We start from the raw sequence: 27,993 nt of genomic DNA, 5'->3' as shown, positions 1-27,993 counted from the left end.
GGTATATCACTAAGATTCCTTTGGTTCCTCTAGAGCCGGTCCGCCGCATCTGAGAATACCCGTGTCCATACGAGCAGCATACCCCATTCGCCTGATCCTTAATCCTGACTCTCTGCCAGTTCTGAAGCGCTTGGGTCATGTATCACCGCCACACGCATCTGAGCCAACTTCTGGTGAGCGTACCTAGAGTGCAGGTAGACTCCGCCCTGAAACATGGCACTGGCATCCTTGCCTATTCCGCCTTTGATCATGGCTCGACCCCCAGGATGTTCATCGATAAAGCCAGAGACATCATGTACGATACCAGATACAACAGTCCAAGACCGTCCCATCGTGGAAGCCTGCTCGAAAAATTGCTTCCACCCGATAACGGGCAGGTCTTCCAGCGGTGGCCCCCAGTTGAAGTCCGCCATTTGTTTATCCAGACGGACCTTCCGCTGCTGTAGACGACATTTCTGGACCTCTTTCGCTGGGAACCTTTTCAGGTCGTAGGCAAGACCCAGCCGAGCCCATGCCCAGATAACCCACTTCGTGGGGTCATACTGCCACCATTCCGTAGCGTTCCGATAGTCCGACGGGAACCCATGGTGGAAATTATGGTATCCCTCTCCGAGGGCGAGCAGCGCCGTGAGAAAATGATCTCGCGGTGAGCGACGGTCGTCGAATGGCTGCTCTCCCAGCCAGTGAGCTAGCGAATTGACGCAGAAAGTTGCCTGGTGCACGAACAGCATGCGTAGGATCCCCGCGTACACGAATCCCCCTTTCCAGTCCCCCCAACCCACGCCGCTGACCAGCGTAGGAAATAGGAATGCCATCGTCACCACGATCGCGACGTAATTCCGATGTTGCCACATCACCACCGCGTCGGCCTTCAGATCGCTGATGTCGGTCCGCCCGATACGCTTGGGGTCCTGCTTCATGATTAACCATCCCATGTGCGCATACAGGAGGCCCTTGTGCACCGAATACGGATCGCCCGTGGTATCTGTGAACCGGTGATGGGCGCGGTGGTCTCGAGCCCACCACAGGATTGATCCCTCGCCCGCACCGCCCCCAATCAGGGCTAATAATACCTTCAATAGCTTGGTCGCGCGGTAGGAGGAATGTGACCACAGGCGATGATAACCTTCATCGATTGCGAGTGTGTGAGTGTAAATATCTATCGGTTTCAGATGACAAGATACCTTCTGTCTGTCTGTAACTTACCAGCTGTAATCCCAAAGCCCGTCCAAAAGTAATACATCACGGACCAGATAGCGGTTCTCCATTGCAGCGGCGTATGAGGTGCCAGCAAGAAGCCGTGCAAGGGGACCAGAATCGTCAGGCCGATCCCCGGCCAATTCAAATGCTTGTACCAGTTTGTCAACGTAATGGGCAAGTGTGTGATATGCGTCTTTTGCCCTTCACCTGGACGGGGCTTGTCCATTGCGGCTTGTTCCATTGTTGTGCTCAAGCTCCGTTCAGATAAAGGCAATACCATACACAGCTCGTGGAATATCAGAGGTATCGTCAGATATTTAGCTGACTGTCCGGCGAGACATATAACTTCCAAATGAAGATATGAAGGCAATGGAGATGCTCGATGGGAGAGGACATGGGATACTAGTATGTGGCACAAAGAGCGAAGTAGTATTGATCGTTTGTCGATGGACGTGGCACTGTAATAATGGTTGGACGGTCATATGTACGCGCAGGTTATGAAAAGGTTTAACGCCTACGTCTACGTCACTAGCGAGAACGTTCCGCAGAAGCGCTCAAGATATTTGGGAAAAGATACATGTATGTGATATGGCGCGTGCATATTGGCCTCTTGGCTGCGAAGAAGCGATGCAGACCGCTGTTTTTTCCAGCGAGATGTTTTGTTGGTTAATACAATTCCCACTGTTCTGCAGTCACTCCCTTTGATTTCTTTTCCCGATCTTGCCATTTTGGCGTTTTTGTTCTGGGTTTACATGTTCAGGTTTTGGCTAATCGGTGTCAGTTATCTCAAAAGGGTAGCTTACACGCCTCAAAGGTGACTGACGTGCTCTCAAAAGAGTGGCAAAGTAACCGGATTCTCATAATCAATGTTTCCATCGATACACTCAATGCGATCGTGACATGTACCAAAGATCCGGTCCCACAGACGTGTCTGCTTCCCATAGTTGAAGTTCTCCCGCTCACCAAGGCGATGGTGGATGTCGTGATCCTCTGGGATGATTTCGGCATTCCAGTACTTCAAGACGGCGGTGCAGGGCAAGGGCGCGGGCGCATAAAACCGGACGCCGCCGTGTCCGGCAAACTCTGCAAATGCCACATATCCATTGCACACCCACCACTCGTAAAAGTCCATGGGCAGGCCTATGGTTCGGAGAGTCTGCCAGGCAAGGAGTGGGATGACAACACTATTTAGGAAGCCTTCCTCGGCATCGAAATACACGAGAAGTAAGGAGGTCGGGCTTTTGGAGTCGTGATGAGCGCGATGATATCGTCTCAGAAAGCTCACCTCGTGCATGAGACGGTGGTACCAGTAGAACCAAAAGTCTAGCACGATGCTATAGATGCTGATCACCAGTGGCAGGCACCACCAGTTGATGGAAAGAGGGAGTTTATCCGCACGATAACTGAGTGTAAACGGGAGAATGGGACGCAGAAAATACATGAATAACAGGCCACCCAGAACCTTCTGGACTCTTTTTTCGGGAACTGTATCGCGTGGACGCTTCCATTCCTCAAGGTATCCCAGATAATCCCCTAGACGGCATAATATTCGGAGACCATGTAGGCTGATCAGACCGTGTGATATGCTATAGAAAGCAAACGCCGACATTGCACTCAGGTTTTGACCAGCCCACCATACATATAGGTGGTGAATGGTAAAGACCATGCAGCCGTAGAAGAGCAGCCAGCGGTGCAGTTTCCACTGAGGAATAAAGGCCACTTTGTCCTTTTTTGGGTGAATTGGCATCGTCTGGTCAGACACGACAGGCCGGATATCGATGAGATCGATCGCCCAGCAGCAGAGTGACCGGAGGCGGTGAGATTTCATTATTAGGGTAGTCGGAAGACGCTGCTGGAAGGTCCGTTATGGCCTCTCGAAATAATTCAGTATCGGATTGCTTCCTTGGATCGCGCGTGCTATATTTGTATCTAACTCACCTATTTCAGTGACCTATGAGCGGCATGTTGATGTCTGTTTTGAGATTAGAGGTTGCCAGGTATCCATCCCCCCACCTTGCAATACAGACGTACCCTGCCGGCAAGTGAGGATGGGAAGCAAGGGGATGGGCGGATTCCCCACAACAGCAGCTAGTTGGCCTGCATATCGAGATATCCCTGAACGATACAATAGTTGGTAATATTAAAAAATGGATACCTTACGATAAGGATCAAAATACACTGCCAGTTCACAAGTTTATTTCCGCCCCCCTAGCAGAGGGGAAAAAAATAGGGCGCGCTATTTTCAATAATGTGCAGGCCACCTACTGTATATATGTGATCCATATTAGCCCTGCGTACATCAGTTGACCGACGTTCGTACTGTAGTTCTGTTATACCCTCCTATTAGAATATGTACTACAAAAACAACAATTGAAACTTAAATTTCCTACCGTATAAAGTTTTAATCTCGTCATACGTTCGACACTGGATTGTAATGCCGCTTTTTTGATTGGCAATAGGCTTCTTCGTGTTCAAGTTACTTTGTCAATTGGTAGCAACATGAACAGCACATTTCTTACCATTCGGGCCTCACATAGGATTAACTCATCGTTCGTCACCAACCGCGTCAACTTAAAGCTTAGCTCCGGCAAAGACTATCAGGCTGATACCACTTAGACAAACTAAGAAAACGAGTGGGTACAAGCCTAAACCAAAGGTAAGGTCCGCAGAAAACAAAGTGAGCTCGTCACTTTCCAAACGCAACACAGGGTATAGATACGCCGGTGCGGTGAGCGAAAACCATATCGTCACCCACCCATATCCCACCCACTGCATATGCCTATGTCCCGAGGACGGTGTGTCGTCTTGCCGTGTGATATACCGATACATCCATTGCACACTGTCCTCGATCATGATCCCCAAGGGGAAGGAGCAGTAAAATCCGAGAATCCCACGCATAGTGTGCGGAACATTCATGAAGATCGACCCAAGGAGGTGTTGGAGACCCGAGATAAGGAACACAAGGAAGAAGTGTAAGTATCGTCTCAGCAGGGAATGACGCCGCGAACCCAAGATATCGTCGGTGATATATGTGCTCACGGCCGTATTCGGCCGGCGAAGGCCCTGGTGCCAGAAATTTCTAAGCAAGAAATGGATCAGCGTTCGAAAGGATCATAGGTAGGTATTTCCGTATATCGGCTAAACATAGCACCTTCCTCAGTAGCTCAGACAGTAGTCGAGAGGGTGACAGAAGAGGTGTCAAACAAACCCTAACCACCTAAGGGCGCAGAAGAAAAGAGGGCAAAGGCATATGAAATCAGCGTACTGCTTATTTGATAATAGGAATTTTTTCTTTTTCTCAATCGATGATATGCCTTTTTGGGCCCTATCATTTTGCTCAAGGAAACTTCGAAAGTGTGAGAAGGGTAGTTAATGAGGCACAAAAGTTTGCACTGGCTCTGCACCACGCTTAATGCGAATGTTTCCCCAAAACATTCACTTTGACTTCGTTTATGCCTGGTTCAGGTTGTCCGATACAATTATTTCGGACCATGCTCACATTTCTCTCCATTGTCTCATGCAAAGCCAGATCAAATCGACGCACAAGAGCGCTAATAAGATGATGCATCCATGACCAATTCATACTTCATCTTGTTAGTTGAAGAATGGGTTTCAAAGCTTTGCGGGATCTCACTTTTGTCCTAGGCAGCCCAGCGTTCCTTCTGATGCCGGAACCAAATATCTCTCAAGTTTCCGTAGCGACTCTGGTTCGATAAGCCACCGCTCCGGTTTGAATCTGTCAGGCTCAGGGAAGATATATGGGTCCCTCAAAATGAAATATGTAGACATCGAGACGAATGTCTGTAAAAATTAGTGTATTCTGTGCATTGAAGTGCGCTACCAGTTACATACTCCGGCTGGGATATCCCACTGTTGGTATCGCAAAACATCATTCGGTGCGGAGAGAAGAAGTCGAGTTGTAACAATAGACTCGAGGCGAAGGCCCTCTCTAATTGTTGCGGTCGGTAATGATTTTAGTCCAACATGGTTTGAAAGAGGAATCACAACGCAACCTACCAAATAAGGGATCTGCTCCAATCTTTCAATACTTGGAATGGTTGTCACATCTGGAAGAACTATAAAGAGTTCCTCCTTGAGCCTCTGATATATTGCGGGGTTGTTGAGTATGTGGAACATAGTGATAGCAATAGTTTGTGAAGGGACATTTGTACCCGCCAGCATGAGGAATAAAGCACTATCCTCTAACTGAGATTGGCTCTTTTCAAGCAAAGGCACTTCCTGGTCGGCCAATATTGCAGGATAGATGGCTTTTCGGGCTTCCAAGGAAAATCCATTTTTTGTCGAGTGACCAGTTGACTGCATCTCAACCTCCCATTGGTCATATTGATCTACCAGCCGTTGAATCCGAATCTTCACATCCTATGCAACTCGTTATATTTACTTCTCTTTCTCTCATAAAATCCAAATTAAAAACTCCCTGGCATACCTTTTCCATAGAATAGGCATGCGCATATTGCTCAACCGCAAATGAAGCCGGACGTGGAATCTTGTGTGCTATGTCACCCACAAAGCTTAAATGCCGGATCAACCGACATAATGTAAACTTTGAATTCACCCAAGTCTTGCATTTCTCCGAGTATTTCATTTCATCCAAGTAATGAAAGCCGAGGTCGTGACCAAACGCATGTTGGGAGAGGGTATCACTGGAATAACAGTGGAAAGCGCTATACAGCTCCAAAGGCTCGTGGCTGTTGGCAGCGGTCGAGAAGTGTTTGCAAAGTGATTGTATATTTGCCTTTATCACCGGTTCAAATTCAAGGATAGCGCTCTTCTTCAGGAACCTAGCAAGAATGTTTCTCCAAGGCTGATGTGGCTCGTGAGAGACGAGTGGAAAAATTGGATTGGGATATCCGATACAGCTGAGTAAAGATTCTTTGTTGCGGAGTTTTCCCATATCAAGGTAGACGGTGTTATAGTAGTTGGGGTCCTTGATGTGTATCTCCCACGGGGTTATTCGGACCACAGGGCCATATTTATCGTGAAGGTCGCTGATGTGCCAAGTGAATGTGCCCCCTTTAATCATCTGGTAGTAGATTTCGTAGAGCCTTGTGGCAGCTGCTAGGCGAGGGCCTGGGAATTTCGCCAAGGGACTTAGCACCAACCGGTAGAATATTACGGCAGTGATATAGAACGACGTGCAAAAGCAGAGGACGTAGACAGCCGTTTTACAGTCTTCCATGGTGGTATCTGGAATAAGGCGATAGATGGTCTTTTTCAGTATATGGCGGGTATACAAAGAGAGGGATTCAGCTAAGATAGCTTTCTCGATACAGGGTGATATGCTACGAAAAAGGCAAAGGAGAGCGGCCTATTGACGAACACTGGGTGCTTAGCTGGAGTGATATCACATGTGGGACATAAAGTTAACTCTAAACCCGTCGCTCACCGGTAATGATCTTCAGTTGCATAAACAAAAATCTGTTATGCAAGTACACTCTTTACGTGTTAACTGCCAGCCCAAGGTTCAACCGCTTAGCAAGGGTCTACATGCTTATACAGCACAGCAAAGATCTGCGCGGTTATTCGTCACGCCACTACATGTTTACAACCCTTGTATCACACCTCTACCCCTCAACAATATTTATTTCATTGACCTTTATTCACTTGGCATCTGCGTTTAAATCAATTTTTCGTTACTTACCGCCTCTCTCCTTACACTCGGATGACAAAAAACGACACCGCTAGGGCACTGCAACTTCAGGATCGAATGGCAACTCCCTTCAGCGTAGGGGTCGGCACGAATACAAATCCGTAGAATTTTGAGACATTCGCTGTTGAGTATCACGGTGGCTGAACCTTATTGCAGGGATTGGGAACGGATATATAAGAGGCATCTGGCCCCTGTAATAGATCACTCCTTAAGTCAATCAATAAGATTCAATCAGACAATCACATATCTCAACACGTAATTTGCAAATCTCTACAAATATTCGTATTTGCTGTAACTCAGAGGAAGGTTGCTCGTTACTCTTGAGACCGGAAATTTCACGACTTATATACAACATGCAGCCCCCAGATTGATTTCCAATCATAGCTGGTAATTGCGTGAGGTCGGAAATTGATTCCGGTACAATATGATATATCACAACAGTATTCGCAGGACTCATCTTCGTACGAATATATTCGTATAACTAGTGTAGTGGGGAGACCCCCTCCCCTACTACATGGGTGCCATCCAGACTATGTGACATAGCCGGCAGTATACAGTGGCCGGATAGCTAGTTCTAGAATACACCTTCTTACACCTCCCCGACCTGACCCCTACATTTGGGCTTCTCGCTGTTTCCTGATTGCTACGCGTGTGTTTTGTGGTGGTTTTTCTGCTGAATCGACCCGCACGTCTCAGCGCGTGCTGCCATCGAGCGTTCCCCTCTTCAATAGTTACCATGATTTGCCAGAGGTTGATGTTTTTCTGCCGATCAGTGGCGGTGTGTAAGCCGCCTTGAACCGCAGAGATAGTTTTCTATTCGTACGTCTAGTGGAGAAGAACTTCAAGACGTTAGCCAGCAATCTGTGGTATCGAATAAGATCCGAAACTGCAGCATGATTTTAAGCAATAGTGGAGATTCGAAGGAAACCTTACTGTTGAGCCTTGCCTATCACCTTGACACAGCTAGACCCCTGAAAGACACCAAGAGCTCTGGTGAATTGGAGGATGTCTGTGTTAGACCTATACCACTTCATACAATTGATATCGGAGGACCGTGCAGTAGAGTTTGCGAAGGAACTTAAGGACGCTCCCGAGGAGGAACAATTCTCAGTTGGCTAAGGTGAGTGTGATTAGGCTTTGTTTCCTGCAGTTTTATGCACTATTGACTTTAACTGGGTGAATGACCGAATTATCGGGTAATGGAGCGCCAACACACATGCGACCGCTTAGTGCTAGTTAACGCAAGCATTGCAAGGAGCGGTGTACGTAAGTTACTAGGCACAACTGAGATCTGCATTGAACTCGTGCTGTGCGACGAGGAAAGTAATAAACACACCTAGATATGCATGGCATGGTGAATTAATTACGTTACCGCTGCCCCCTAAGAACAAAGTTTGCCTTTTTAGTTAGCACATAGCCGATCATCCCACTTTTGCTTTTTAGCATTAATGGCTGGCTGACCTTGCAGGTAGAGGGCCTGTCAATCAGGTAGAAGAATAACGCCGAGTCTATGTCTGAGACTGTGTCTCGAGCTATTTAATATACACTCTCCTTGATGGCTTCCTACCCGGCGGACAGGGTACATGATAGTATGTACAAGCCAACTCGGCTGAAGTTCGATCTTGTGTGACGTGAAAGGCGTTCAGCGTTCCCATCCAGTTGCGTCACCAGGCGGGGTTGCGGCTCATCGCCGAAAGGCCACTATCTTGGCAGAATCCGACTAGGCCATTAGCCTCAAGGCTGAGACAGGAATAACATCACGGCAGAGGTATCGTGACAATTCCCGGGACATTGTAGTTACATATCAAGGCATAAAAGAACCAATTTCTCGAGATCCAAATAGCTCTGCCTTGGCTTGGGCCAGAGATCCTATTAGAACAGAATGACCTCAGATATTTAGTATGCCCCCATTCCTGTAACCTCAGTCACACCTCGCCACTCAGGACAGCTCAGAGGTGTGCCACGAATCAGGTACTGTATCGATGGCCGACCAGTATGCTGGATTCACTAGTTTGCGATCGCATTCTGATAACATAGCGCATGCACAACAAGAAATTGTATCCAACAGGCAAATTGTGGCAGGTGACCACAACACCACAATGCCCAGATAGGAAGAATTTTAGTATTAATAGAAAGCTCGCATCCGCCAGGTTCCAAATTCATTTTTATTTTTACATATTATTGAAAATTGGCGGCAGGAAATGTGAAATACTCTCAGCTAATAGAAACTCGAACGAAAAACCCGGACGAAGGTCACGTGGTGGGAATTTCGAGACACAAAACACCAGCGCCACAACATAGAGTGTATAAAGCGTGGACCCATGGCAAGGAGGTCCTGTCCATTTCCCATCCCAGAGATCCCATGGGAAATCTTGGTATTTCCCATCCCATCCCATGGGTTTCCCATTATTATTATTATTTGTTGTAATGCGAAGGAAGCTTGATTAATCTTCTTGAGGGAATACATGGGGGTATATATTGATGAGGGGAACGCTCGATGGCAGCACGCGCTGAGACGTGCGGGTCGATTCAGCAGAAAAACCACCACAAAACACACGCGTATGTAGGGGTCAGGTCGGGGAGGTGTAAGAAGGTGTATTCTAGAACTAGCTATCCGGCAACTGTATACTGCCGGCTATGTCACATAGCATGGATGGCACCCATGTAGTAGGGGGAGGTCTCCCCACTACAATATACAACGTGAAGTTCAAGTTGATTGAAAATCAACTTGGTTCTCCTCATACATAGAGCAGGAATTATTTCCGACGTTGCGGCTTTATTCCTGCGCAGCAAGTGCCTGGTGTCACAACATTCCCCCTCAGGATCGCCTTGTTGGCAAGGCGATACTGAATACATGGGCACCGGTCAGGCCTCGGTAAAACCACTCAAAACCTCGAAGAGGAGAAAAAGGAAAGAGCGCCATCGCGGCTACACATCCACCTTCATGAGTCCTTCCGTGTCAATACCTAAGAGGTTGCAAAACTTGGTGAATGTAGAGGGTCCCAGAGGCTTAGTGAGTCCATCAGCTGCCTGTTCCTCGGTGGGGATGTATTCAAGACAGATCTCTCCTTTATTCAAAACAGCTCGCTGATAATGGAATTTCACGTTGAAATGCTTCGTCCGTTTGTGAAACTCAGGATTGCGGGAGAGGGCGATGGCAGATTGATTGTCAGCCATGACGTTGGTCGCCGGCGATCGAAACAGGTGGGTTTCCGCCAGAAACGTGCGGAGCCATTCTAGATGAAGGATGGCATTATATTGGCCAATGTACTCGGCGTGAGTTGTGGACGTCGCGATTTCCCCTGTCTTTTGGACGACCAGGAAACTGGTGCTCCCGCAAGTTCGAACACATAGCCGGACGTGGAGTATGCACCGTCAATGACGACAGAGCCACCAAAGTCGGCGTCTGTGTACCCGATCAACTGCCCGTTGCGGTACGTGATGCGATAGAATTTTGTGGCCCTGACATAGCGTAGCAGTCTCTGCAGTGCAGCCTGATGATGTGACTGCGGTCGGGATGTGAAGCGACTCAACGCCCCGAGCGCAAACGCGATGTCAGGACGCGTACCGACCATAAGATACATCAGTGACCCAATTGCAGTCCCAAACCGAGCCTTCGCATCTTCATCCAGGTCGTTCTCTTCGGGAAGGTAATTCAGGAGAGCTTTTGGAGCTATCGGCGTGGATTTCGGTTGACAAGTCTCCATGCAGAAGTCGGAAAGCACCTTCTGGATGTATCGATGTTGGTGAATCGAAATAGATCCATCCGCATGGAAGTCGAATTGGATTCCTAGGAATGAACGCGGGGTTCCCAGATCATTCAGCTTGAAATCTGATTCCAGGGCCATTCGGAGTTGCTGGATCTCGGCGTCATCCGCTGCTGCGACCAGAAAGTCATCGACATAGACGCAGACGACACATTTAGGCTTAAAGAAGACACAATTGTCGGACTGGGCCATGGTAAAGCCGTGAGCCACCAGGATACGGTGCACGCACTGGTACCAAATCCGGGGTGCCTGCTTCAGTCCGTACAAGGAGCGTCGAAGACGGCAAACGTATCCGTCTTCCTCAAAGCCCTCTGGAAACTCCATGTAGATAGACGAATCGATATCCCCGTGGAGGAACGCAATGACAGCATCGAATTGGTGGAGTTTCCACCCACGCAGCACCGCACTCGCAACGATGCTGCGGACCGAATCCATTCGGGATACAGCCGCGAAGGTTTCGTGATAGTCGATGCCATGTTTCTGTCGGTAGCCTTTGATCACCAATCGCGCTTTCCGGATTCCGTTACTCTTCGTCTTGAATACCCACTAGCAGCCAATGATCCGATCCATGGGGGGCACTTCATTCCGTGGAACCTTCTCCCATGTGCCATGCTCAAGAAGCGAAGCGTATTCCTTTTGGATCGCGGCCCACTACTCCAGCTGATTAGGTCCGGACACGGCTTCGTGGAAGGTCAGGGGATCCGCGTCTTTTGTGACAGTTGCATTTAATGTCCCTGTCGCATACACTTTGCCTAGAGACTCCAAGAGACGCCTGGAAGGTCTTCGTCTTCGGCCATACAAGGAGTAGCCTAGGTCGTGTGTGGATTGTGTTTCATGAGGGATTGGATTGACTGGCGAGGGAATATCAACCGGTTCAGAATCAGAAGGCACGTTATCAACTGGCTCACAAGGAGCGTTCTCTAGTTTGTCAGGAGACGGAGGCGGCGTAAGTGGCGCGCCAGATAGAGGCAGCGTTGGTTCAGGAAAGACAGGTGATGGAGTATTGTCCGGGAGGTCGTTGCCTGTTTCCCCCTCGATGAGGGCGCCACAGGGGTCCTTTCATCGAACTCGACATCACGGGAAATTACTGTCCTTCCAGAGTGTACTTCGTAAAGTTTGTACTGATTGGGTTCGCGGTAACCGAGCAGTCGGCATTCAGACGATAGTGGTCCGAGTTTCCCCCGATGCTCTTTGGAGATCAATACCCATGCACGGGAGCCGATCAGTCGCAGATGCAACAGCTTGGGCGGCTTTCCGTAGATGACTTCGTACGGTGTCTTTTTCTGTAAGATAGATGCTGGCGCGCGCAGCTTCAGATAGACTACCGTTTCCAAGAGGTCGGTCCACCAGGAAGGAGGAAGTTTCGCATCGTACAGGAGCGTGTTAATTCGCTCCCGGATAGTGCGGTTAGTGCGTTCGGCCAGGCCATTCTGCCCTTTGCAATATGGCGGCGAGGTGTCAAACTCAACTCCTTGAGACTCCAGATGCGTTCCGATCGGCAAATATTCTCTCCCATTGTCGGTGAGGAATTTTCTGATCCGGGCGCCGAACTGTCGGTGCACCCAGGCCTCAAATTGTCGGAACATCTGCAGCGCTTCATGTTTCCATCTCATGACGTAGGCCCACGAGCCACGAGAAAAATCGTCAGTAAAGGTGATGACGTGCCTGGAGCCTTCTTTACCAATCGGCATTTCCATGATGTCCGAATGGATCATTTCAAATACTCTCGTCGAGTGCAGACGTGGCCGTCTTGCATGGGAGTTCCTCTTCTGATGCTGCCTGCTTGCCCGACATACACGCCGGACACTGTGGCGTTGCCAGCAGCTCTGGTCTGGTCAGCGGTCGGTACGGAGTGCCGGTCTGCCGGAGGACCACCCTCAAGTCTCCCCGGTTCAGATGTCCCATCCGAGCGTGCCACAGCGCTTCGGAGGCCTGGTTCACTCCTGTGTACGCATCTTCTTCGAGTATCACAGCTTCACCACTGAGTTCAGAGGTGGTCGCCGCGCCTTGCGCACCACTTCACTCTAGAGGGTCGTCGACGTCCATGTCCACCGCCTGCGGTTCCAGGGAATCTGCATGGACACAGTCCGTCGGCGCCCTCGCCAGTTGGACTCGTTCTCGGGATCTTTGGCTCACATAGCACCGCAGGATCAACAGATCCTCCTCCGTATGGTAGGCGGTCCCCACTGTTCGTCCTCGGCGTTGCACAAAGACGTTCTGCGGGTGTGCCAACACCGAATAGCGGTCTCGTAGTAATTTCGGCACGCTGATCAGGTTCATCCCGATACGCGGCGCGAAATACACATTCTTCAACACCAGGGGGTGGTTGAACTTCCCCCGGAGTGTGAGCTTCACCGTGCCAATCCCTTCGGCTTCCACTGGATCGCCCGCCGTGTCCAGCATCTCGCGGTGGGACCACAGGTTAACAAAACAGCTCCGGTCCCAACAGATGTGGCTAGTGGCGGCCGAGTCCAAGATCCACCGTGGGGACGGTGCGTGGGTATAAAGGGTCATCACCCTCGGCCTCACGATATTGATCCTTGGTCTCTTGGAAGTCGGCGGGCCCTGCCGTTCTTCCACCTGGTTTAATGGTATAGTTTGCAAATTGTTTCTTGGTGAGCCGGAAACACTCCGTTCAGCCTTCAGGGCATGGTCCCTGGGCTCTTGCTGTTCTTGCTGTTCTCGCTGTTTCTTCCAGCACTGCGCGACCACATGGCCTCGCTTCTTGCAGTAGCTGCATTTCTTTGCGGCCTTCTGCACCGTATTGATAGACGTGTTGTTTGATGACCCTGGTGCTCCGTGCGGGAGCGTAGCAGCGTCCTTTCGCTGTACCGTCTGCTCGGCATTGGCGAGGCGGTTTCCAATCGTCGTCGGATTGACCGGGTCCTTGTCGTTCTGGATGGCATCCACGACGAGGACGTATTCCGGTCCGACCTGTGTCAGCAGGATCGCGATGTGTGCTCGGTCGCCGATGGAGCCCGGAGCAATGGCATTCAGCCGGTGCACCAGCAACCGCACACGGTCGACAAATTCCCGTGTGCTGGCGCATCGGGCGGCCGTGGTTTCGCGAAGCTGGGCGAACAGCTCGCAAAACGTGGCCAGCTCCATACGCCGATATCGTTCTTCCAGTTCATTCCAGAGCTCGCGAGATGTCTCCAGTCCCGCGACGTGCACACTGATATTGGGAGATAGATACCGGAAAATGATATGGTAGGCCTCGGCTTCGCGCCTCGACCATTCCTTATGACGCTCGAAAGCTTGGACCTCCACTTCGAGGCGGGCCTCGATGGCTCTCTGCCGCACCGCCCCATTAAGGTGGGGCTCCACAAGCGGAGTGATATCCGCCGTGATTGGCTTGGCATATTTGAACTGGCAATCTGGACGCTGGAGGTCGCCCGACACCACGTCCCAGACCTGCCTGGCTTTCAAGTAGGAAGTCATGAGACGCTTCCAGGTAGCGTAGTTATCGCTTCCTGTCAGAGGCTCGATGGCTGTGACGGCTCGGTCGGGGGAGTCCTGGACGAGAGCCGACATGATGCTGAAGAAGCGGGGTAATATATATTGAAGAGGGGAACGCTCGATGGCAGCACGCGCTGAGACGTGCGGGTCGATTCAGCAGAAAAACCACCACAAACACACGCGTAGCAATCAGGAAATAGCGAGAATCCCAAATGTAGGGGTCAGGTCGGGGAGGTGTAAGAAGGTGTATTCTAGATCTAGCTATCCGGCCACTGTATACTGCCGGCTATGTCACATAGCCTGGATGGCACCCATGTAGTAGGGGGAGGGGCTCTCCCCACTACAATATATAATAACGAATCAAAAGAGTTAAATGTGTCTCGGTGTGAGTAGAGACGGCACCCGAGTGATTGCACCCGGCTCATAACCTGTTGTAATGCGAAGGAAGCTTAGTTCAAGTTGATTTTCAATCAACTTGGCTCTCCTCATACATAGAGCAGGAATTATTTCCGATGTTGCGGCTTTATTCCTGCGCAGCAAGTGCCTGGTGTCACAACACTCCAACGTCGCCTCGACAGTAAAAGTCTTCCCGACGCCCGGCAGGCCACTAACACAAGTCAGTTGAAGATTTTGCAGGCCTTCTGCAGTTTGCCGACATACTTTAGCAGCACGTTGAACCCTTGGCCTTTGCCATCGATCACGTTGTCAAAAGGTACTGTTGGTATAAGACCTAGACGCGTTTTCGCCAGCGACAAGAGCATTGTCTAGGTATCTGATGGAATCTGAAGGCAATTGAATGATTCAGGTGACCAGTCAACGTCTCTAAAAGCACTGAGTGCACACTCCCTTATAATCGCATTAGCTCGAAACAGAAGCTTCTTGGAATAAATAGGCTCCTGATGCAACACGATACGACGGTCACAATATGCTTACTGCTGTCGGATAACATTTGCGCGCGGTAGTTAAGTATTACTCCTGCAAATTCTGAAAATAAGCAAATGTTTACGTCAATCGCTTGGCTGTTCAAACGCTACTGGACCGTTTGTCCTCTTGGCGTTACAGGTCTTCCTTGTGCAACCGCTCGCCATTGCAATCGAAGATATCGCGGACGACTTCTCGAAACGATTTTCCGTATTGACGCAGTACACTACCCTGAGGCGAGGTATCGGGAATATCTGGGTCCTGCCATTTTCGACCTGAACCTGGCGCCCTTGGAAGTTTTCGATGCTACGAAGGGCGATTGAGGCTCGGGTGTCGTTTTTCGGCTTATTTTGCGTGGATGGGATGTGGGAGCGAGGTTGGGTTTACATGAGAATACGCTAGAGAGATTGAATTTTAGTGCTGGGACTTCCAGCCCCAGAGGACAAAGAGGGTATAGGATAGCAGTCGGTATGTGGTTCCGATCAGGATGAGGAACCTGGATGGATGTCAGTTCCACGTCTCAAATCAGATCCTAGAAAGAGAGTTGAAAGGGCAGATACATACCCAATATCCATCACCGTCCTTCCCGCTCTATACCCGGTAAACGCAAACGCATCCCCAACATCGTAGAGATAGGCCAGGGGATCTATATTCCCCTGCAGAAAAGCTTCCGAGAACCACGTCTATACGGCGCAGGCCGAGAAATTAGTTCGTAATTAGACCTCATGCTCGGGCTTATACCCTGTGCATGAAAACAGTAAGCAGAAGAGAAACTTACCGCTGGCCATGCATACCAGGACCACACCAGATGCCAATCGCGCACGGTCGATAGCCGCGGCGCACTCCCGCTCAGAGCTGAGGTGATGAGGCTTAGGAGCATACAGAGGAGGGCCCCCGTCTTCGCGGCGGACGAGGGCTGACACGATGAAGCCTAGGCCGTATATACCTGCAGGAAGGAAAGGTTAGAAACGGCGAGCGATGCAGGATAGAATATGAACGGAGACTACGACGGGAACTATGTCTACTTACAATAGTAGTGTAGAAAGACAAGGGCGAGCTGGAGGCGGAGTGAGATCATAGGGGCAGCGAGGAGGAGGTAGAATGCGGTGAAGTGCAGGGAAGATAGGAGGATCCGGAAGCATACTGCGAGGTTATTTCATAGGAAGTAGGCGCGGCGCGAGTGACCGGATTGGGATTCCCGATGAAAGGTTGCCTTCTCTTCGCCGAAGACTTTGACCCCCGGCTGGGCCGGCTGCACAGGCTATATGGAGTAAGCTTAGATTGTCGTTGATAAAAGGGACAAAATGAGACTTACAAATTGCAATGAAACACAAGAGAGCTTGCTCAACCACAGTCCGGTAGTCAACCGCACTCGAAAGCAGGTCAAATGGATCGTGATACAAACCCTGGAAGAGGTGTCCTCTGGGCTCGAATGCCGACAACCCAACCATGAGACCGACGATGGAACTCGATCCTATCTCTAACACGAGGCCTGCGGTCTGTCGACTCTGCTGGATGATGCTTCGCTGAAAAGCGAGCCAGAGTTGGCGCAACCAGGATATTTTGCGTTCCTTGAGAGTCTGCAGGATCTTAATTACGCTTTCCTCTGCAACGGCAACATCAGGAGACTGAGTAACTTCTAGAGTGCCCTTCGGACCTCCGCCTCCGATCGGGGGATTATTGATAAATATGTCAAGAATGACATCCGCCGGATTCGAGCCCAGAGGAAACTTGTGTCCCAACTTCTCGAAAACTGATTGCGCCTCAGCTACCTTCCCCAAATACATCTGCTTCCCGGCATTCAGAACAAGAAGTCCACCCAGAAGATCAAAGGTTTCTACGCGCGGCTGATGGATCACACAAATGACTATAATCCCCCTCCGCGAAATAGTATGCAGCAGCTTCACCAACGAATGCGCAGCTGTCGCATCAAGATTAGAGGTCGGCTCATCAAGAACCAACGCTGCAGGAGCCCCAGCTAGAGCGAGGGCAATACTCACGCGCTTGTACTCGCCCCCGGATATACCGCGGCTGCCTTGCTTTACGAGAGCACCGGCTTGCTGATGGCGGATATGCTGCAGGCCCAGTGAGGAGATTAGAGAATCGACGTACCCTTCGATCTCGTGGGCGGGCATCCGGCCGCCGAGGAGCAAGTGGCCGGGGTAGAGGATGTTCTCGCGGACCGTGAGGTCGGTAGGGACAATATCGTGCTGGGGGATGAAGCCGATCATGCTCCGTAGACTATAAAAGTTAAAGATACGCTCTACTATTTCGTCTCCTGCGTGTGGTACTGATGGGTAACTTACTCGTCTGGTTGAATTGGGCGGCCATTGATCGCAATGTCTCCCTGTGTTGGCCGTGATCTCCCGGAAAGTATGTTGACGAGACTTGCTGTGGCACAGGAGAGATTAGTACTGTTCTAAGGAGAAAGATGAGAGATCTTCACATTTTCCAGACCCAGACGCTCCTATAATACCGAAAACCGAACCTGACTGGATCGTTCCGTGCACATCAGACAGGATATCGCGCGGTGGGCGTCCCAGACGCAGATTGATCCCGGTGAAGGTGAGCTCTAGGGAGATTCCATTGGCATTATCTGGAAACAAGCCATCAAGTCGCCGCAGGCAGATCGCATCGTTGCTGCGTTCACCCTCATCGACCGGTAGACGCGGCGGGGGCTGGTTGAAGCAAGAATATCGCGACAGCTTTCGCGAAGGCGACGAAGATCGGAAAAGAATGCATATTCCACAGACCAGAATGTCAAGTAGCACACCCAGCACCAACGCAAGTAACGGAGTCTGATAGGAGCTGCCCTCCCTGCAAATTGACAAGGCGGTGCATTTGAATGGCGTCACCGTTCCCAGGGGGCAGAAGTATCCTCTTGAGCACTCGAGCTGCTGTGTACCAGGAGGTGGACAGTAATACCCTGGTTGACAGATTACCGGCTCGAAATTGCCCTGAGATGCAAGGCATATATTTGCACTGCTTTGGAATCGTCTTAGAAGACAGTCGGGCGATGGGGGTGGGTGTGGGGGGGGGAAGACTGGCCGGTGTTCATTGTTCTAAGGGCCTAAAAACCTGTTATTATGCAGATTCAAAAATGAGGACTGATGAAGAGCACAGCCATACAGTAAAACCCTCCGGACACGAAAACCCAGAAGCCAGCGGTACTGCCTCTCCGCCCGAGAGACAAGTGTTGTTCGACGCGTCCGCCATGACGATATTCTTGGTCCTCACCGTCTCCAAACTGCGCGTGCGTGTTTGTATAATCATCTTATGCAGCGAACGGGGGCTGGGTAACGAGTGGCGTTCACCTTGCAGGAGTCACATTCCTTGATGCGGGTTGAGAGAAACTCCACTGCCCGTGGCGAGGAAAAAAGCAAAACGGGCGCCGATCGAGCAGCAATGAAGCTCTTATAGCGATACCGCGCTCTATCTGAAGTACTTTAAAGTCGTTACCAGATTGGTCTTCACGGCATCTCATGCCACAATGTCGTGTCTCCCGAAATTGGCGGCCACCATGGCGGCAGAGTACTTGATCGCGTCGGTCACTCTCGCCGTCACCGCGAAAGAGTCAAGCGTACGAAAACTGTGCTTACTCTCCCTCCTTGCTCTAGCAGTCCTCGAGACGATGTTCCTGTCTTAAATGTCGGGTCCTGAGCTGCTGCGAGGAGTCTTCGCATTCTCCTGTTTCATCAAGACGCTCCATTTCGTCAGCCTCTTCCTCATCCTCCACGTGGAAATCAGCCAACTACTTCCACAAACTCGCAAGCCATCTGCCCGTTTTCTGGCCGCCTTGAACTGCGTCACAAGTACTCGCGGCATCGGAACACCCTGGGAGGTGAAGACCTGGACATACCGTGACCATGCCTCACCTCCAAACCAACCCCCCAAAACAAAATGGGCGTACATTACCAGGACCCTACTTACCCTCATCTGGCAATACACAGCCCTTGACCTTCTAAACTTCGGCACAGTCCTCTACTTCCAGCGAGAATGGCCCGGCGCCTTGGCCGCAGGTGCGGAGCTTTTCGGGCCTGCCTCGAGTAAGGGGCAGCTAATTACGCGTCTTCCGCTCTCGTGCCTGCTACTGGTCAATCTGCGCTTGCTGTTTTCGATGATCTGCACGGTTATTGCACTATTGTCTATTGCGCTTTTCTGGGGATCTCCGGAATACGGGCCGCCACTCTTTGGGAGGATGAAGGATCTCAGGCACTTTAGGGTTAGGGATTGTTGGGCGTAATTCTTCTCTTTTTCATTGATATCTTTTGTACTTGACAACTAGATACTGATTCATTGCATATTCGCAGCATATACTGGCACAGCCTCCTTCGCTGGCCCCTCGTAACAATAAGCGGCGCCGTACAACACCGCCTCATCCCCGCCTCAGGCAAACCCCAGCAAATAATCCAGCTTTTCCTCATATTCTCCATCTCCGGAATCCTGCACATGCTAAGCGCAATATACGCCGGAGTGCCCGACAACATCGGTGCCATAATGCTCTTCTTCGTGGGCAATGCCGCTGCAATCGTCGCCGAGGACCTCGTCAGGACTCGACCTCGAGCAGACAGGGACTCCGACACAGCGTGGACGCGTTTTCTGGGTTTCTTGAGTCTGCTTGCGTGGACCTATGTGTCTGTGCCGTTATTTGCGTATACTGCGTTGAGATTGCCCGTTGAGACGGACGAGGTTATGCCGGTTAGGTTTGTAGAGGAGGTGGGGTGGCGTGTAATAGCGGGAGTTGTTTCTGTGGGGTGGACTGGTTGGACTTTGATTGGAGGGTAAACCGTGTGATTCAATGCTGGACGGTTGTACATGCGGGGGAAGTGGAAGGACTCGGAAAAAAGTTGATTAGAGATGCGGTTGTGCTTTTGTCTAGGGTGAACTATGATAGATCTGTTTGGCGAATCAACGACACAACCTGACATCTTCTCCCACAATGGGAAATACTTGACCCTCGAAACTCTCGCTAATAGTGTGTATCGCAAAGTGTGTATCTCAGGCATAACTAAGTGCCGATCTGAGATTTACATAACGGGTCAAATCGACAAATAGTTGTGTGACACCGCCCGCTTTATCGGGCTAGGATCACCGGTCCCTTGCATGGTCACACTGATTCTATTGGCTCACCATTTCTAACATGAAGTCAGTGGCTGGTCAAAATGTAGAGTACCTTCTGCCCAGTTGCTGGATCTACTGCCTGTAGGTGCATGTCCGTCACCGCAGTACGTGACTTCGCCGAGGGCTTTCTGTTTCTGAAGATGGTTTGTCACGTCTCACGCACACGAAGTACAGTACCACGAATCACTTTCTTTCTTTCCTGATACCTCCCCCGCGAGGAAACTCATGTATCAGTCCCTCGGGGTCAATCTCACAAGAAGAGGCCCCTTCTCCCAAATCAGAAATGCTCGCTGATTATCCCACCCATGAAACCCTGGCGCAACCTGCAGATCAAAGCTCCACAGGATCCGCGCAAGGATGAGCCCGGCTTCCATGTACGCCATGCTATGACCACGTCAGTTTCGTCAAGTCATTCGTTTCGATGTGGATGTAGAGATTATATAAACGGAACACAACCTTTTGCCAGGACAGCCTCTTAGGCCTAGAGAGAAAGGCTGCATAGCGGCCTTTTTATCGTTGTTCATACATGGCGGATCGTTCAGCCATCGCTCTGGAATGAATTGGTCTGGGCTGGAGAAGTTTGATGGGGATCGGGAGCTAGCCCATGACGGGACGGCGACGGTTGTCTGCGAATATGTTAGCTTATACCCTATGAAAGGCACAGGCGCGATATGTAGAACCTTCTCCGGAACATATCGCCCGGATATCATCGCGCCACCCGCCGGGACTGTACGTGGCATGCCCAGTGGCACTGGCGGATACAGCCGCAATGTCTCTGTAATGACGCTGTGAAGATATGGAAGCGCTGCTAGCGATGAAAGGATTATCTCAGTGGGCGCTGAAAAGCGTTGTCGCACTTCAGCGGTAAGCCGTTGGTAGGAATGTGGGTGCTTTAGTAGGTAGAATGTGCATCCGGACAACAGAGTAGCGGTCGTTTCGCTCCCGGCCATCATCAGAAAACTGTAGTTTGGTAACATTTCGTCCGGCAGTAAGACTGATTCAGGGTCATTACGACTGCTGTTCTGAACATGAGCCATAAAGACCGGTTCTTTCTGCTCGTTCCCCTCAGGTATGTGCACGGAGAGAGCACGATACTTCGTATCGCGATGTCCCAACGAGTCCCGACATAGGAAGAGCACGAGAGGCTTGAGCAGCATCGCAGCAGACGGAAAGAATTTCGGGATGGCAAGAAACGCCCAAGCCTTGACCGTCCCAAAGAGCACTTCCACCCATGGATGATAGCTCGCTTCCTCAAGACACCCAAGTGGCTTCCCGAACAGCTCGTGTGCCATGAAATCAAAGATAACATAGTTGAACCACTTCGTCAGATCCACATACCCATCCCCTTCCCCTTCCCCGCGCACCGCTGGCCCAACTTCTCAATCAGCGCATCGACATAAGGCTGGAGAACCCGTTCATGATCTCTCAACGCCGAGTCCGAGAACGCACGCAGAATAGCCTTCTTCTGCCGCCGATGGATTACCTTAGGCGCGACAGCAACGCTCGCCGCTTTCTTCGACAACTGGTAGAAGCGCATGTCCTTGGCGAAATTGCTCGAGCGGCCGTAGATGTCCTTCCAGGCTTGCTCATCGCGATAGCTCAGCTCGTCAGGGGCGATGCGGACGACGTCGCCGTATAGGTCGTGGAGGGTGCGCACGTAGAGATGGAGGCGGCCCTGCGTGTAGGCTATTATGTATGGGATTCGAGAGATGGTTGAGAGGAGGGGGCCTGGGTAGCTGCTCAGTGGGTGGAGGTAGCGGTTGCATGTTATTGTCCACCCCGCGTAGAAGAGGATCTTTTCGGGCGGGCATGTTAATTATCAGGGCGATATAGTAGACTGGAGAACATACGGCCAGGAGGGATATTTGCGCAGCATGTCCGATGAATACTGCTGGAGACATCGTGTTGTCCGGCAGTTCGTTTTGAGTGTCTCGTTGAGATCAACTCGTCGGTACGAAACCAACTGTTTCCAAGAAGGATGAGATCACCCAACAAGCATGCCTCGGAAGGAAGTCAGGCCAGGCCCAAGCAGCAAGTGACCCATGTATGCATGGAGCCCCTCCTTATCCTTCGCGCTGCAGCTGGCAAGTTTTTCAGACGCGATCTACAGAGTGGATTGCGTATAGGATAAAGAATGAGACGCGCTCAGTGCTGTTTTTCCTGACCCCCTTGCAGATCTTGACATGCTCCATTTTTCAGCCTTTGGCTGCATATCCGCCAATAGTAGTTGGCTTCTAGGATCTATGTCAGCCATCTGATCGTCGTGAACAACTCCGAGGATCGCCGATCGTCGTCAATAAAGTGAAAATTAGGTGGGCCTTGTTCTATCCAGCAAGGATGCGCCTTGATATCCGGAACTCCGAATAACGATGACCTCTTTGTGTTATGACATTTGATTTATATGATTTGCACTGGCAGGAGGATTAGGTGGTCCTGTTTGTTTCTTTCCCTGCTTTTGCGCGATCGTCTGTATCTCAACCCGCCGCCTTCTGCCATTGCCCCTCAGGCTGGTCTACTTCTCACTCGACAATATGGCCATCACCAATGACCACAAACCACCTAGAACCACGATTCTTGTGGACCTCGGGGGCGTCCTCTTTCACCCCCCAGTGCACCGCACACTAGCCACGGCCGGCTCGTCTGTCACATTAGGTAGGATCATGTCAACCTCAACCTGGATGAACTACGAGGTCGGCAAACTCGACGATAAGCAATGCTTCAACAAGCTCGCTGAGCAGTTCGGCTTCAAAGAAAGTGACCTCACAGCCATAATCCACAACCTCCGCGAAACAACCACCTACGACAAGGAGATCCTCTTCACATTCAGAACCCTAAAACAAACACCCGGGGTAGAGATCGTCCTTGTATCCAACATCTCAGCGAAGGACTACCAGGCCCTACGCAAGATTTTTGACGATGAATTCTGGTCTACATTCGATCACATCTTCACCTCGTCGATGCTGGGCGTCCGCAAACCCAGTCCCCGCTTCTACCGCCATGTCCTGCGAGCTCTCCGCGCCGCGCCGCAGAGTACGTTTCTCATTGATGATCGACAGGAGAACGTCCTCTCGGCTCGATCAATTGGCATGCGCGGGACAGCTGACCTCGTTGGTCTACCACGTAGACTCACTAATCTCGTCGGCGACCCGGTTGAGCGGGGGATGACGTTTTTGCGACGGCAAGCGGGGGAGTTCCCTTCCGTTACGCAGGAGGGAGTTGTGATTGAGGAGAATTACGCGCCGCTCCTGATTCTGGAGGTGTTAAAAGACCGGTAAGTAACGCATTATTCGTCTGTTTACATTAAAAGGCTCCACGCTAACTTCGCCTAGGAGCCTGGTTAATCTGAAATCCCCGCCGCGTCTGTGGAATTTCTTCTCAGAGACGCCCAAATATACCACGAAGGTGTATCCCGACGACCTAGACACGACCTCGCTTGCACTGAGCACACTAAACTACGACCCAGATCTCGCGCACTCAATCCTCGACGAGATGCTCGACTACGTGGATGAGGATGGTTTCGTGCAGGTATAGGCTTCCTCTGAATCTAGATCCAAAGAAAGGAGATACAACCAACTCACGCAAAAACCAGGCCTACACCGACAGATCCCGCCCCCGCGTCGACGCAGTGATAGCCCTAAATGTCATCGTCGCATTCCAGATCTATGGCCGCGGCTACGAGCTCCCGCAAACCCTCGACTGGATGTACAGTATCCTCACGCACCGCGCGTACATCGACGGAACGCGCTACTACCCGACCGCCGAGTGGTTCCTGTACTACCTCAGTCGCCTCCTTGCCAGGTCCAACGATCCACTCTTAAACGAGAGACTAGAGCCCCTTTTGCGGACCCGTGTTACCGAGCGGATTGGAGTAAACGGCGACTCGTTTTGCCTTGGACTCCGGCTCCTGACGTGCAATTTTCTGGAGATAGAGAATTTCCAGGATAGGGAACGCCTGGCTGAGATGCAGTGCGAGGATGGCGGGTGGGAGGCGTCGTGCATGTATCTTTTCCCGTCGGCGGGGAAGGAGATTGGGAATCGCGGGGTTGCGACGGCTTTTGCGGTTGCTGTGCTGAGGGGTGGGATGTAGGTGTACAGTAGATGTAGATGTGGATGTGGTAGTATGGTGGGGTTTGCCGGGGGGGTGGAGGTGGATCTAATTCATCGTGAATGGGATTTTTGTGCATGCTTCTGGTTTGTTTGTAGGGACGGGAGGACTGTTTTTGTTTTTGTTTTTGTTTTTTTTTTTTTTTTTGTTACAATGAGAGGAGGCTTTCTCTGAGTATCTACTGTCGAGAGGTTGGATTTTTGATTTGTATGTGGTTTACCTCTAGCTTCCTGGTTCCAGTATATGTCCAGCAAATGTTCCATCTAAGAAGGGATTATTACTACCAGATACCAGAAAAGGTGAAGAGTACAAGGGCTCTGTCAGGCCCGAAAATAAGGCCCATTGAGTCTGCGGCTGATCTGACGCTATGAGAATGGACAGTGACAACGGACCATAGTGGTCAGGTAGGATCGTAAATGAGGGGACGGAGCAATAACGGATAAAGAACCAGATGTATAGTGTTGAAATGTCAACAATACAATAACATGGTGAAACAATGGCGGCTTGTGTAGTGAAAGGGACTATAATGAACAACCGGTTTAATTGATTGGCAACACAGCACTGTTCTGCCATTGTTTCTACAGTGTGGTATTCCAAAAAGTCTACAAAAACCCGCCTCGCTCGCTTCGCGTGACCACCACAACCGAGGCCGCGAGAGAGCATTTTCGCTATCTCCCAGAATACCAGGTGCTAGTGTGCATCCCCTGCGGGTATGCTCTCCAACCTGCCCACCTTGAAACCCGCCTAAAAGGCCACCGTTAGAGTGGCTGGACCTTGACTAGACCATGGCTACCTCTGTGCTCATGTCCTAGACGGGGCCCAGCAGGAGTTTGATCGATGATCGGCTGGAGAATCTTCATTTGCTCCTCTGCTGCGGCAGGCGAATCCCTCCGTCCACGTCGGACCCGGGCATACTGCATTTGCGGTACATCCGTATTTCGGAGGCAATTACTTCGCCCTTCATAATCCGATAAGCGACATGTTTTTGATAAACTAGATAAAGAACCATATCTTTGCTTACCAGCACTTTGTGAACGAGTTAATTATCCCCTTGGCCCCGGCGTATATCGTCTGGTTCGGCGGTGGCCCCCGAGCAGAGATACTAGCGATGTTTACGATCCGCCCACCTCCTTTCATGAGATGGGGAAGTGCAGCTTTAGTTAAGAGGAATGTTCCACGGCCGTTTATGCTAACAAGAAGATCCCAGTCGTCCAATGTCTGTTCTTCGATAGGCTTGTTGACTGCCACTGCAACGGAGTTGATGATGATATCAAGACGACCCCATTTAGCAACCGCGGAATTGACCAATTTTTGCGCAGATTAGACTTTGGACATGTCTGTTTCTACAGCGATTGCAGATGTTGGAGATTGTAGTGATGAAATCGCTGCCTCGGCCTCGGCCTGTAGATCGGGGAAAGGGTAGTTCACCACCATGTTGGCACTGCGTGATGCTCCCATACGATAGCCTCACCTTTCCCGGAATACGAGCCACTGATGATGACTACCTTGCCGGTGAGGGTTTGTTCGGGCATTTTGAATGATAAGATACTTGGTGATTCTGCCTAGATTTGAAGATAGTTGGGGCGTTGAGGTCTAGACGTAAACTTTCTTCCCATCACCTGGGGCTCGAGTCACGAATTCCGTTGCATTCACCCCTTCTAGAGTGTTGTACAGAATTTGAAGCGAGCACCTCCAATGGGGCCAGTCACTCAGGTACGTTTGAGAACCATACAAGGTTCCCCGCAAAATATCTCCACATCACGATACTTACTCCGCTTCAACGCGCGTCTTTCTCGTGCTTCCAAGGATGGACAACCATAAGATATCAAGTCCCAACAGTAAATCGTACAGCTGCATGGGCTGGTACGGTAGGTGGATAGTTCTGTGGTAACCTTTTATTCAGGGATCATGCTTCTTGAATCGGAAAATTTATCCAAACGCAATCGCTTCGAAGTACTGCGAACCAAAGCAAATGCATACCCATAGCATGCATCTGTTGCCACATGCACAAGCGTCAATTTATTATAGACTCTCTCGAATATGCCGAAATTACAAAGTAGTTAAATCAGCATGTGTTTTAAGACCGACACAAGGGGTTGAACCCACCAACCCCCGGGAGAATGAGGATGTGCATGCAGAACAAAGGGCTCAAGAGATGTCGCAATCGCCGTTGTTTGTCGAAAAGGACGGGCCATCTGGCTTCCATGGGTCCGCACGACATACTGATACACCAAGCAGCTCATCTCCCCTCGGAAGAAGGTGCAATTCACCCACGCGCCAATTTATTTCACGCAGGACGAACGATTCAGAGAATGCACCCGAGTCTATGGAATTAAATCTTCTGAGTTTGGATCTGGACCTGGAGACTGACGCGCATCAGGATTTTTTAGATCAGAATCCTTTGGATATAGCTCACCCTACTCCCAGAGAGTCGCAAAGCGAATCGCAGTTGGGAAAGGCACCCTCTCGCCACTCACCCGGAGCTGCTCCAGAAATTGGCGATGGTATGAGTGAATCCGCCCAAATCTCGTTAGAAACAGCCCCACTAGAATAGAGCCAGGACGAATAAACAACAGGAGAGGAGCGAGAGTCAGACACTACATCTACACTCAGGGTTGATGTTCAGACACAGGTCGATTCTACAGCGCTGCGGCTACCTTCTTCAAGGACAGGGAATCTGTCAAGGCATCCAGTCCCTCTAGGCCAGAAGAACTAGAGGTCTTCCTTAATTTCTTAAGGAGGTCCCAGGAGCAGCAAGAGCGGTTAGAAAAGAGGATGGAGAGCGAGCGGATTCACCGTGGAAGGTATGATAGCGGAGGGAATGACGTTGTTTAAACCGAGTAAGCCACCCATCAGAGAAAAGGGGCACTGGACGTTCAGCATATTCAGGAATTTCCTCCAATACTCAATAGCTTTAAGCCGAAGTAGTGGGCCTGTTATAGGAAAGCCGGCATCCTGATGTCGTTGCTGTCATTCAAAGAGAGCTTGGTCTAATATAGGCCAATGTGATGTCGATGAGCGCATTTTTAGACTTACTGGACCAGTATCAAGATGCTGGTATTTGGATGAAAGGATCTTTGAGACAGTGGCCCGATCAATAAGTTGACCAAATTGGGCCGAAACCACTCAACGCAGGCTCGGTAAGAAGGCGTAGGTTGTGTTTCGGATGCATAGATGCGTAGAGCCTACTTCTGAGCGTCAGATATGCCCTTCTGGCTCGCCTTGTGGTTGGCATCTCGGCCGAAAGTGCGATGAATTCTGCATTGTTATTGGTCGACTTATTATGACTAAGCAAAAATAGAGGGAAAAATGTGGGCTACAACTGAGATGTGCCATAAGTGGTTATATGGTAAAAGGGGAAAAGTGGGTCCGTCCACGAAAATTCGGCGCTATAATCCGATGTGTGTTATTTCTGGGCGTGCCATAAACGAGAGTTGACTGTAGCATGAACAGCGCAGGAATTATTTCCCGTGTTCCAAGTTTAACCGTTTATTTCTCACTTGCAACCGCCTCGTATCACAACAAGAAAGACTGCTCCCAAACTGGCCAATCACCAATTTGACATACACGATCCGTGACTCATACCCTAACCCAAGGTAACTTATGTCGTACGCTTTTATCACTGCTCTGGATGTGACCAACCAACGATGTACCATCTGTGGGGATGGTAGAATCAAGGTCTCATTGTGTTTGCAATTCCTATGCCTCATTTTCATCTTAGCGTGATGATCCCAAGTAGGAGTGATATG

General features: G+C 50.5%; 9 protein-coding genes across 9 annotated transcripts; 2 read left to right on the top strand and 7 right to left on the bottom strand.

Moving 5' to 3' along the window:
* Nucleotides 1-98: 98 nt before the first annotated feature.
* Nucleotides 99-1,441, bottom strand: N7532_009703 (acyl-CoA desaturase; the record flags this gene model as incomplete). The annotated part of the gene is made up of 2 exons (XM_056622194.1): nucleotides 99-1,159; nucleotides 1,207-1,441. 2 exons carry the CDS (start codon nucleotides 1,439-1,441, stop codon nucleotides 99-101), a joined length of 1,296 nt encoding a protein of 431 aa, XP_056473000.1.
* Nucleotides 1,442-2,029: 588 nt separating this feature from the next.
* Nucleotides 2,030-3,028, bottom strand: N7532_009702 (sterol desaturase family protein; the record flags this gene model as incomplete). Its single annotated transcript, XM_056622193.1, has 1 exon — nucleotides 2,030-3,028. One exon carries the CDS (start codon nucleotides 3,026-3,028, stop codon nucleotides 2,030-2,032), a length of 999 nt encoding a protein of 332 aa, XP_056472999.1.
* Nucleotides 3,029-4,609: 1,581 nt separating this feature from the next.
* Nucleotides 4,610-6,400, bottom strand: N7532_009701 (cytochrome P450; the record flags this gene model as incomplete). Its single annotated transcript, XM_056622192.1, has 4 exons — nucleotides 4,610-4,784; nucleotides 4,835-5,001; nucleotides 5,053-5,580; nucleotides 5,648-6,400. 4 exons carry the CDS (start codon nucleotides 6,398-6,400, stop codon nucleotides 4,610-4,612), a joined length of 1,623 nt encoding a protein of 540 aa, XP_056472998.1.
* A 3,399-nt stretch (nucleotides 6,401-9,799) lies between these two features.
* N7532_009700 (Ty1/Copia family ribonuclease HI) lies at nucleotides 9,800-12,335 on the bottom strand (the record flags this gene model as incomplete). Its single annotated transcript, XM_056622191.1, has 3 exons — nucleotides 9,800-10,173; nucleotides 10,245-11,172; nucleotides 11,844-12,335. The coding sequence occupies 3 exons, from the start codon at nucleotides 12,333-12,335 to the stop codon at nucleotides 9,800-9,802; spliced, it is 1,794 nt and encodes a 597-aa protein (XP_056472997.1).
* A 322-nt stretch (nucleotides 12,336-12,657) lies between these two features.
* On the bottom strand, nucleotides 12,658-14,172 carry N7532_009699 (uncharacterized protein; the record flags this gene model as incomplete). Its single annotated transcript, XM_056622190.1, has 1 exon — nucleotides 12,658-14,172. One exon carries the CDS (start codon nucleotides 14,170-14,172, stop codon nucleotides 12,658-12,660), a length of 1,515 nt encoding a protein of 504 aa, XP_056472996.1.
* A 1,260-nt stretch (nucleotides 14,173-15,432) lies between these two features.
* N7532_009698 (uncharacterized protein) lies at nucleotides 15,433-18,291 on the bottom strand (the record flags this gene model as incomplete). Its single annotated transcript, XM_056622189.1, has 9 exons — nucleotides 15,433-15,514; nucleotides 15,583-15,701; nucleotides 15,813-15,964; nucleotides 16,048-16,161; nucleotides 16,334-17,259; nucleotides 17,325-17,409; nucleotides 17,495-17,835; nucleotides 18,063-18,088; nucleotides 18,148-18,291. The coding sequence occupies 9 exons, from the start codon at nucleotides 18,289-18,291 to the stop codon at nucleotides 15,433-15,435; spliced, it is 1,989 nt and encodes a 662-aa protein (XP_056472995.1).
* A 373-nt stretch (nucleotides 18,292-18,664) lies between these two features.
* Nucleotides 18,665-19,803, top strand: N7532_009697 (wax synthase family protein; the record flags this gene model as incomplete). The annotated part of the gene is made up of 2 exons (XM_056622188.1): nucleotides 18,665-19,257; nucleotides 19,329-19,803. 2 exons carry the CDS (start codon nucleotides 18,665-18,667, stop codon nucleotides 19,801-19,803), a joined length of 1,068 nt encoding a protein of 355 aa, XP_056472994.1.
* Nucleotides 19,804-20,369: 566 nt separating this feature from the next.
* N7532_009696 (cytochrome P450) lies at nucleotides 20,370-22,040 on the bottom strand (the record flags this gene model as incomplete). Its single annotated transcript, XM_056622187.1, has 4 exons — nucleotides 20,370-20,523; nucleotides 20,596-21,505; nucleotides 21,589-21,934; nucleotides 21,990-22,040. 4 exons carry the CDS (start codon nucleotides 22,038-22,040, stop codon nucleotides 20,370-20,372), a joined length of 1,461 nt encoding a protein of 486 aa, XP_056472993.1.
* Nucleotides 22,041-22,670: 630 nt separating this feature from the next.
* On the top strand, nucleotides 22,671-24,226 carry N7532_009695 (HAD family hydrolase; the record flags this gene model as incomplete). The annotated part of the gene is made up of 3 exons (XM_056622186.1): nucleotides 22,671-23,410; nucleotides 23,469-23,664; nucleotides 23,729-24,226. The coding sequence occupies 3 exons, from the start codon at nucleotides 22,671-22,673 to the stop codon at nucleotides 24,224-24,226; spliced, it is 1,434 nt and encodes a 477-aa protein (XP_056472992.1).
* Between the last annotated feature and the right edge of the window lie 3,767 nt (nucleotides 24,227-27,993).

The sequence above is a fragment of the Penicillium argentinense genome (genome assembly GCF_028826775.1).
Source record: "Penicillium argentinense strain IBT 30761 chromosome Unknown utg000009l_segment0_segment0, whole genome shotgun sequence".
NCBI classification, from domain to species: Eukaryota; Fungi; Ascomycota; class Eurotiomycetes; order Eurotiales; family Aspergillaceae; genus Penicillium; species Penicillium argentinense.
Note: the sequence above shows the minus strand (reverse complement) of the source record. Positions and strands in the feature narration are given on the sequence as shown.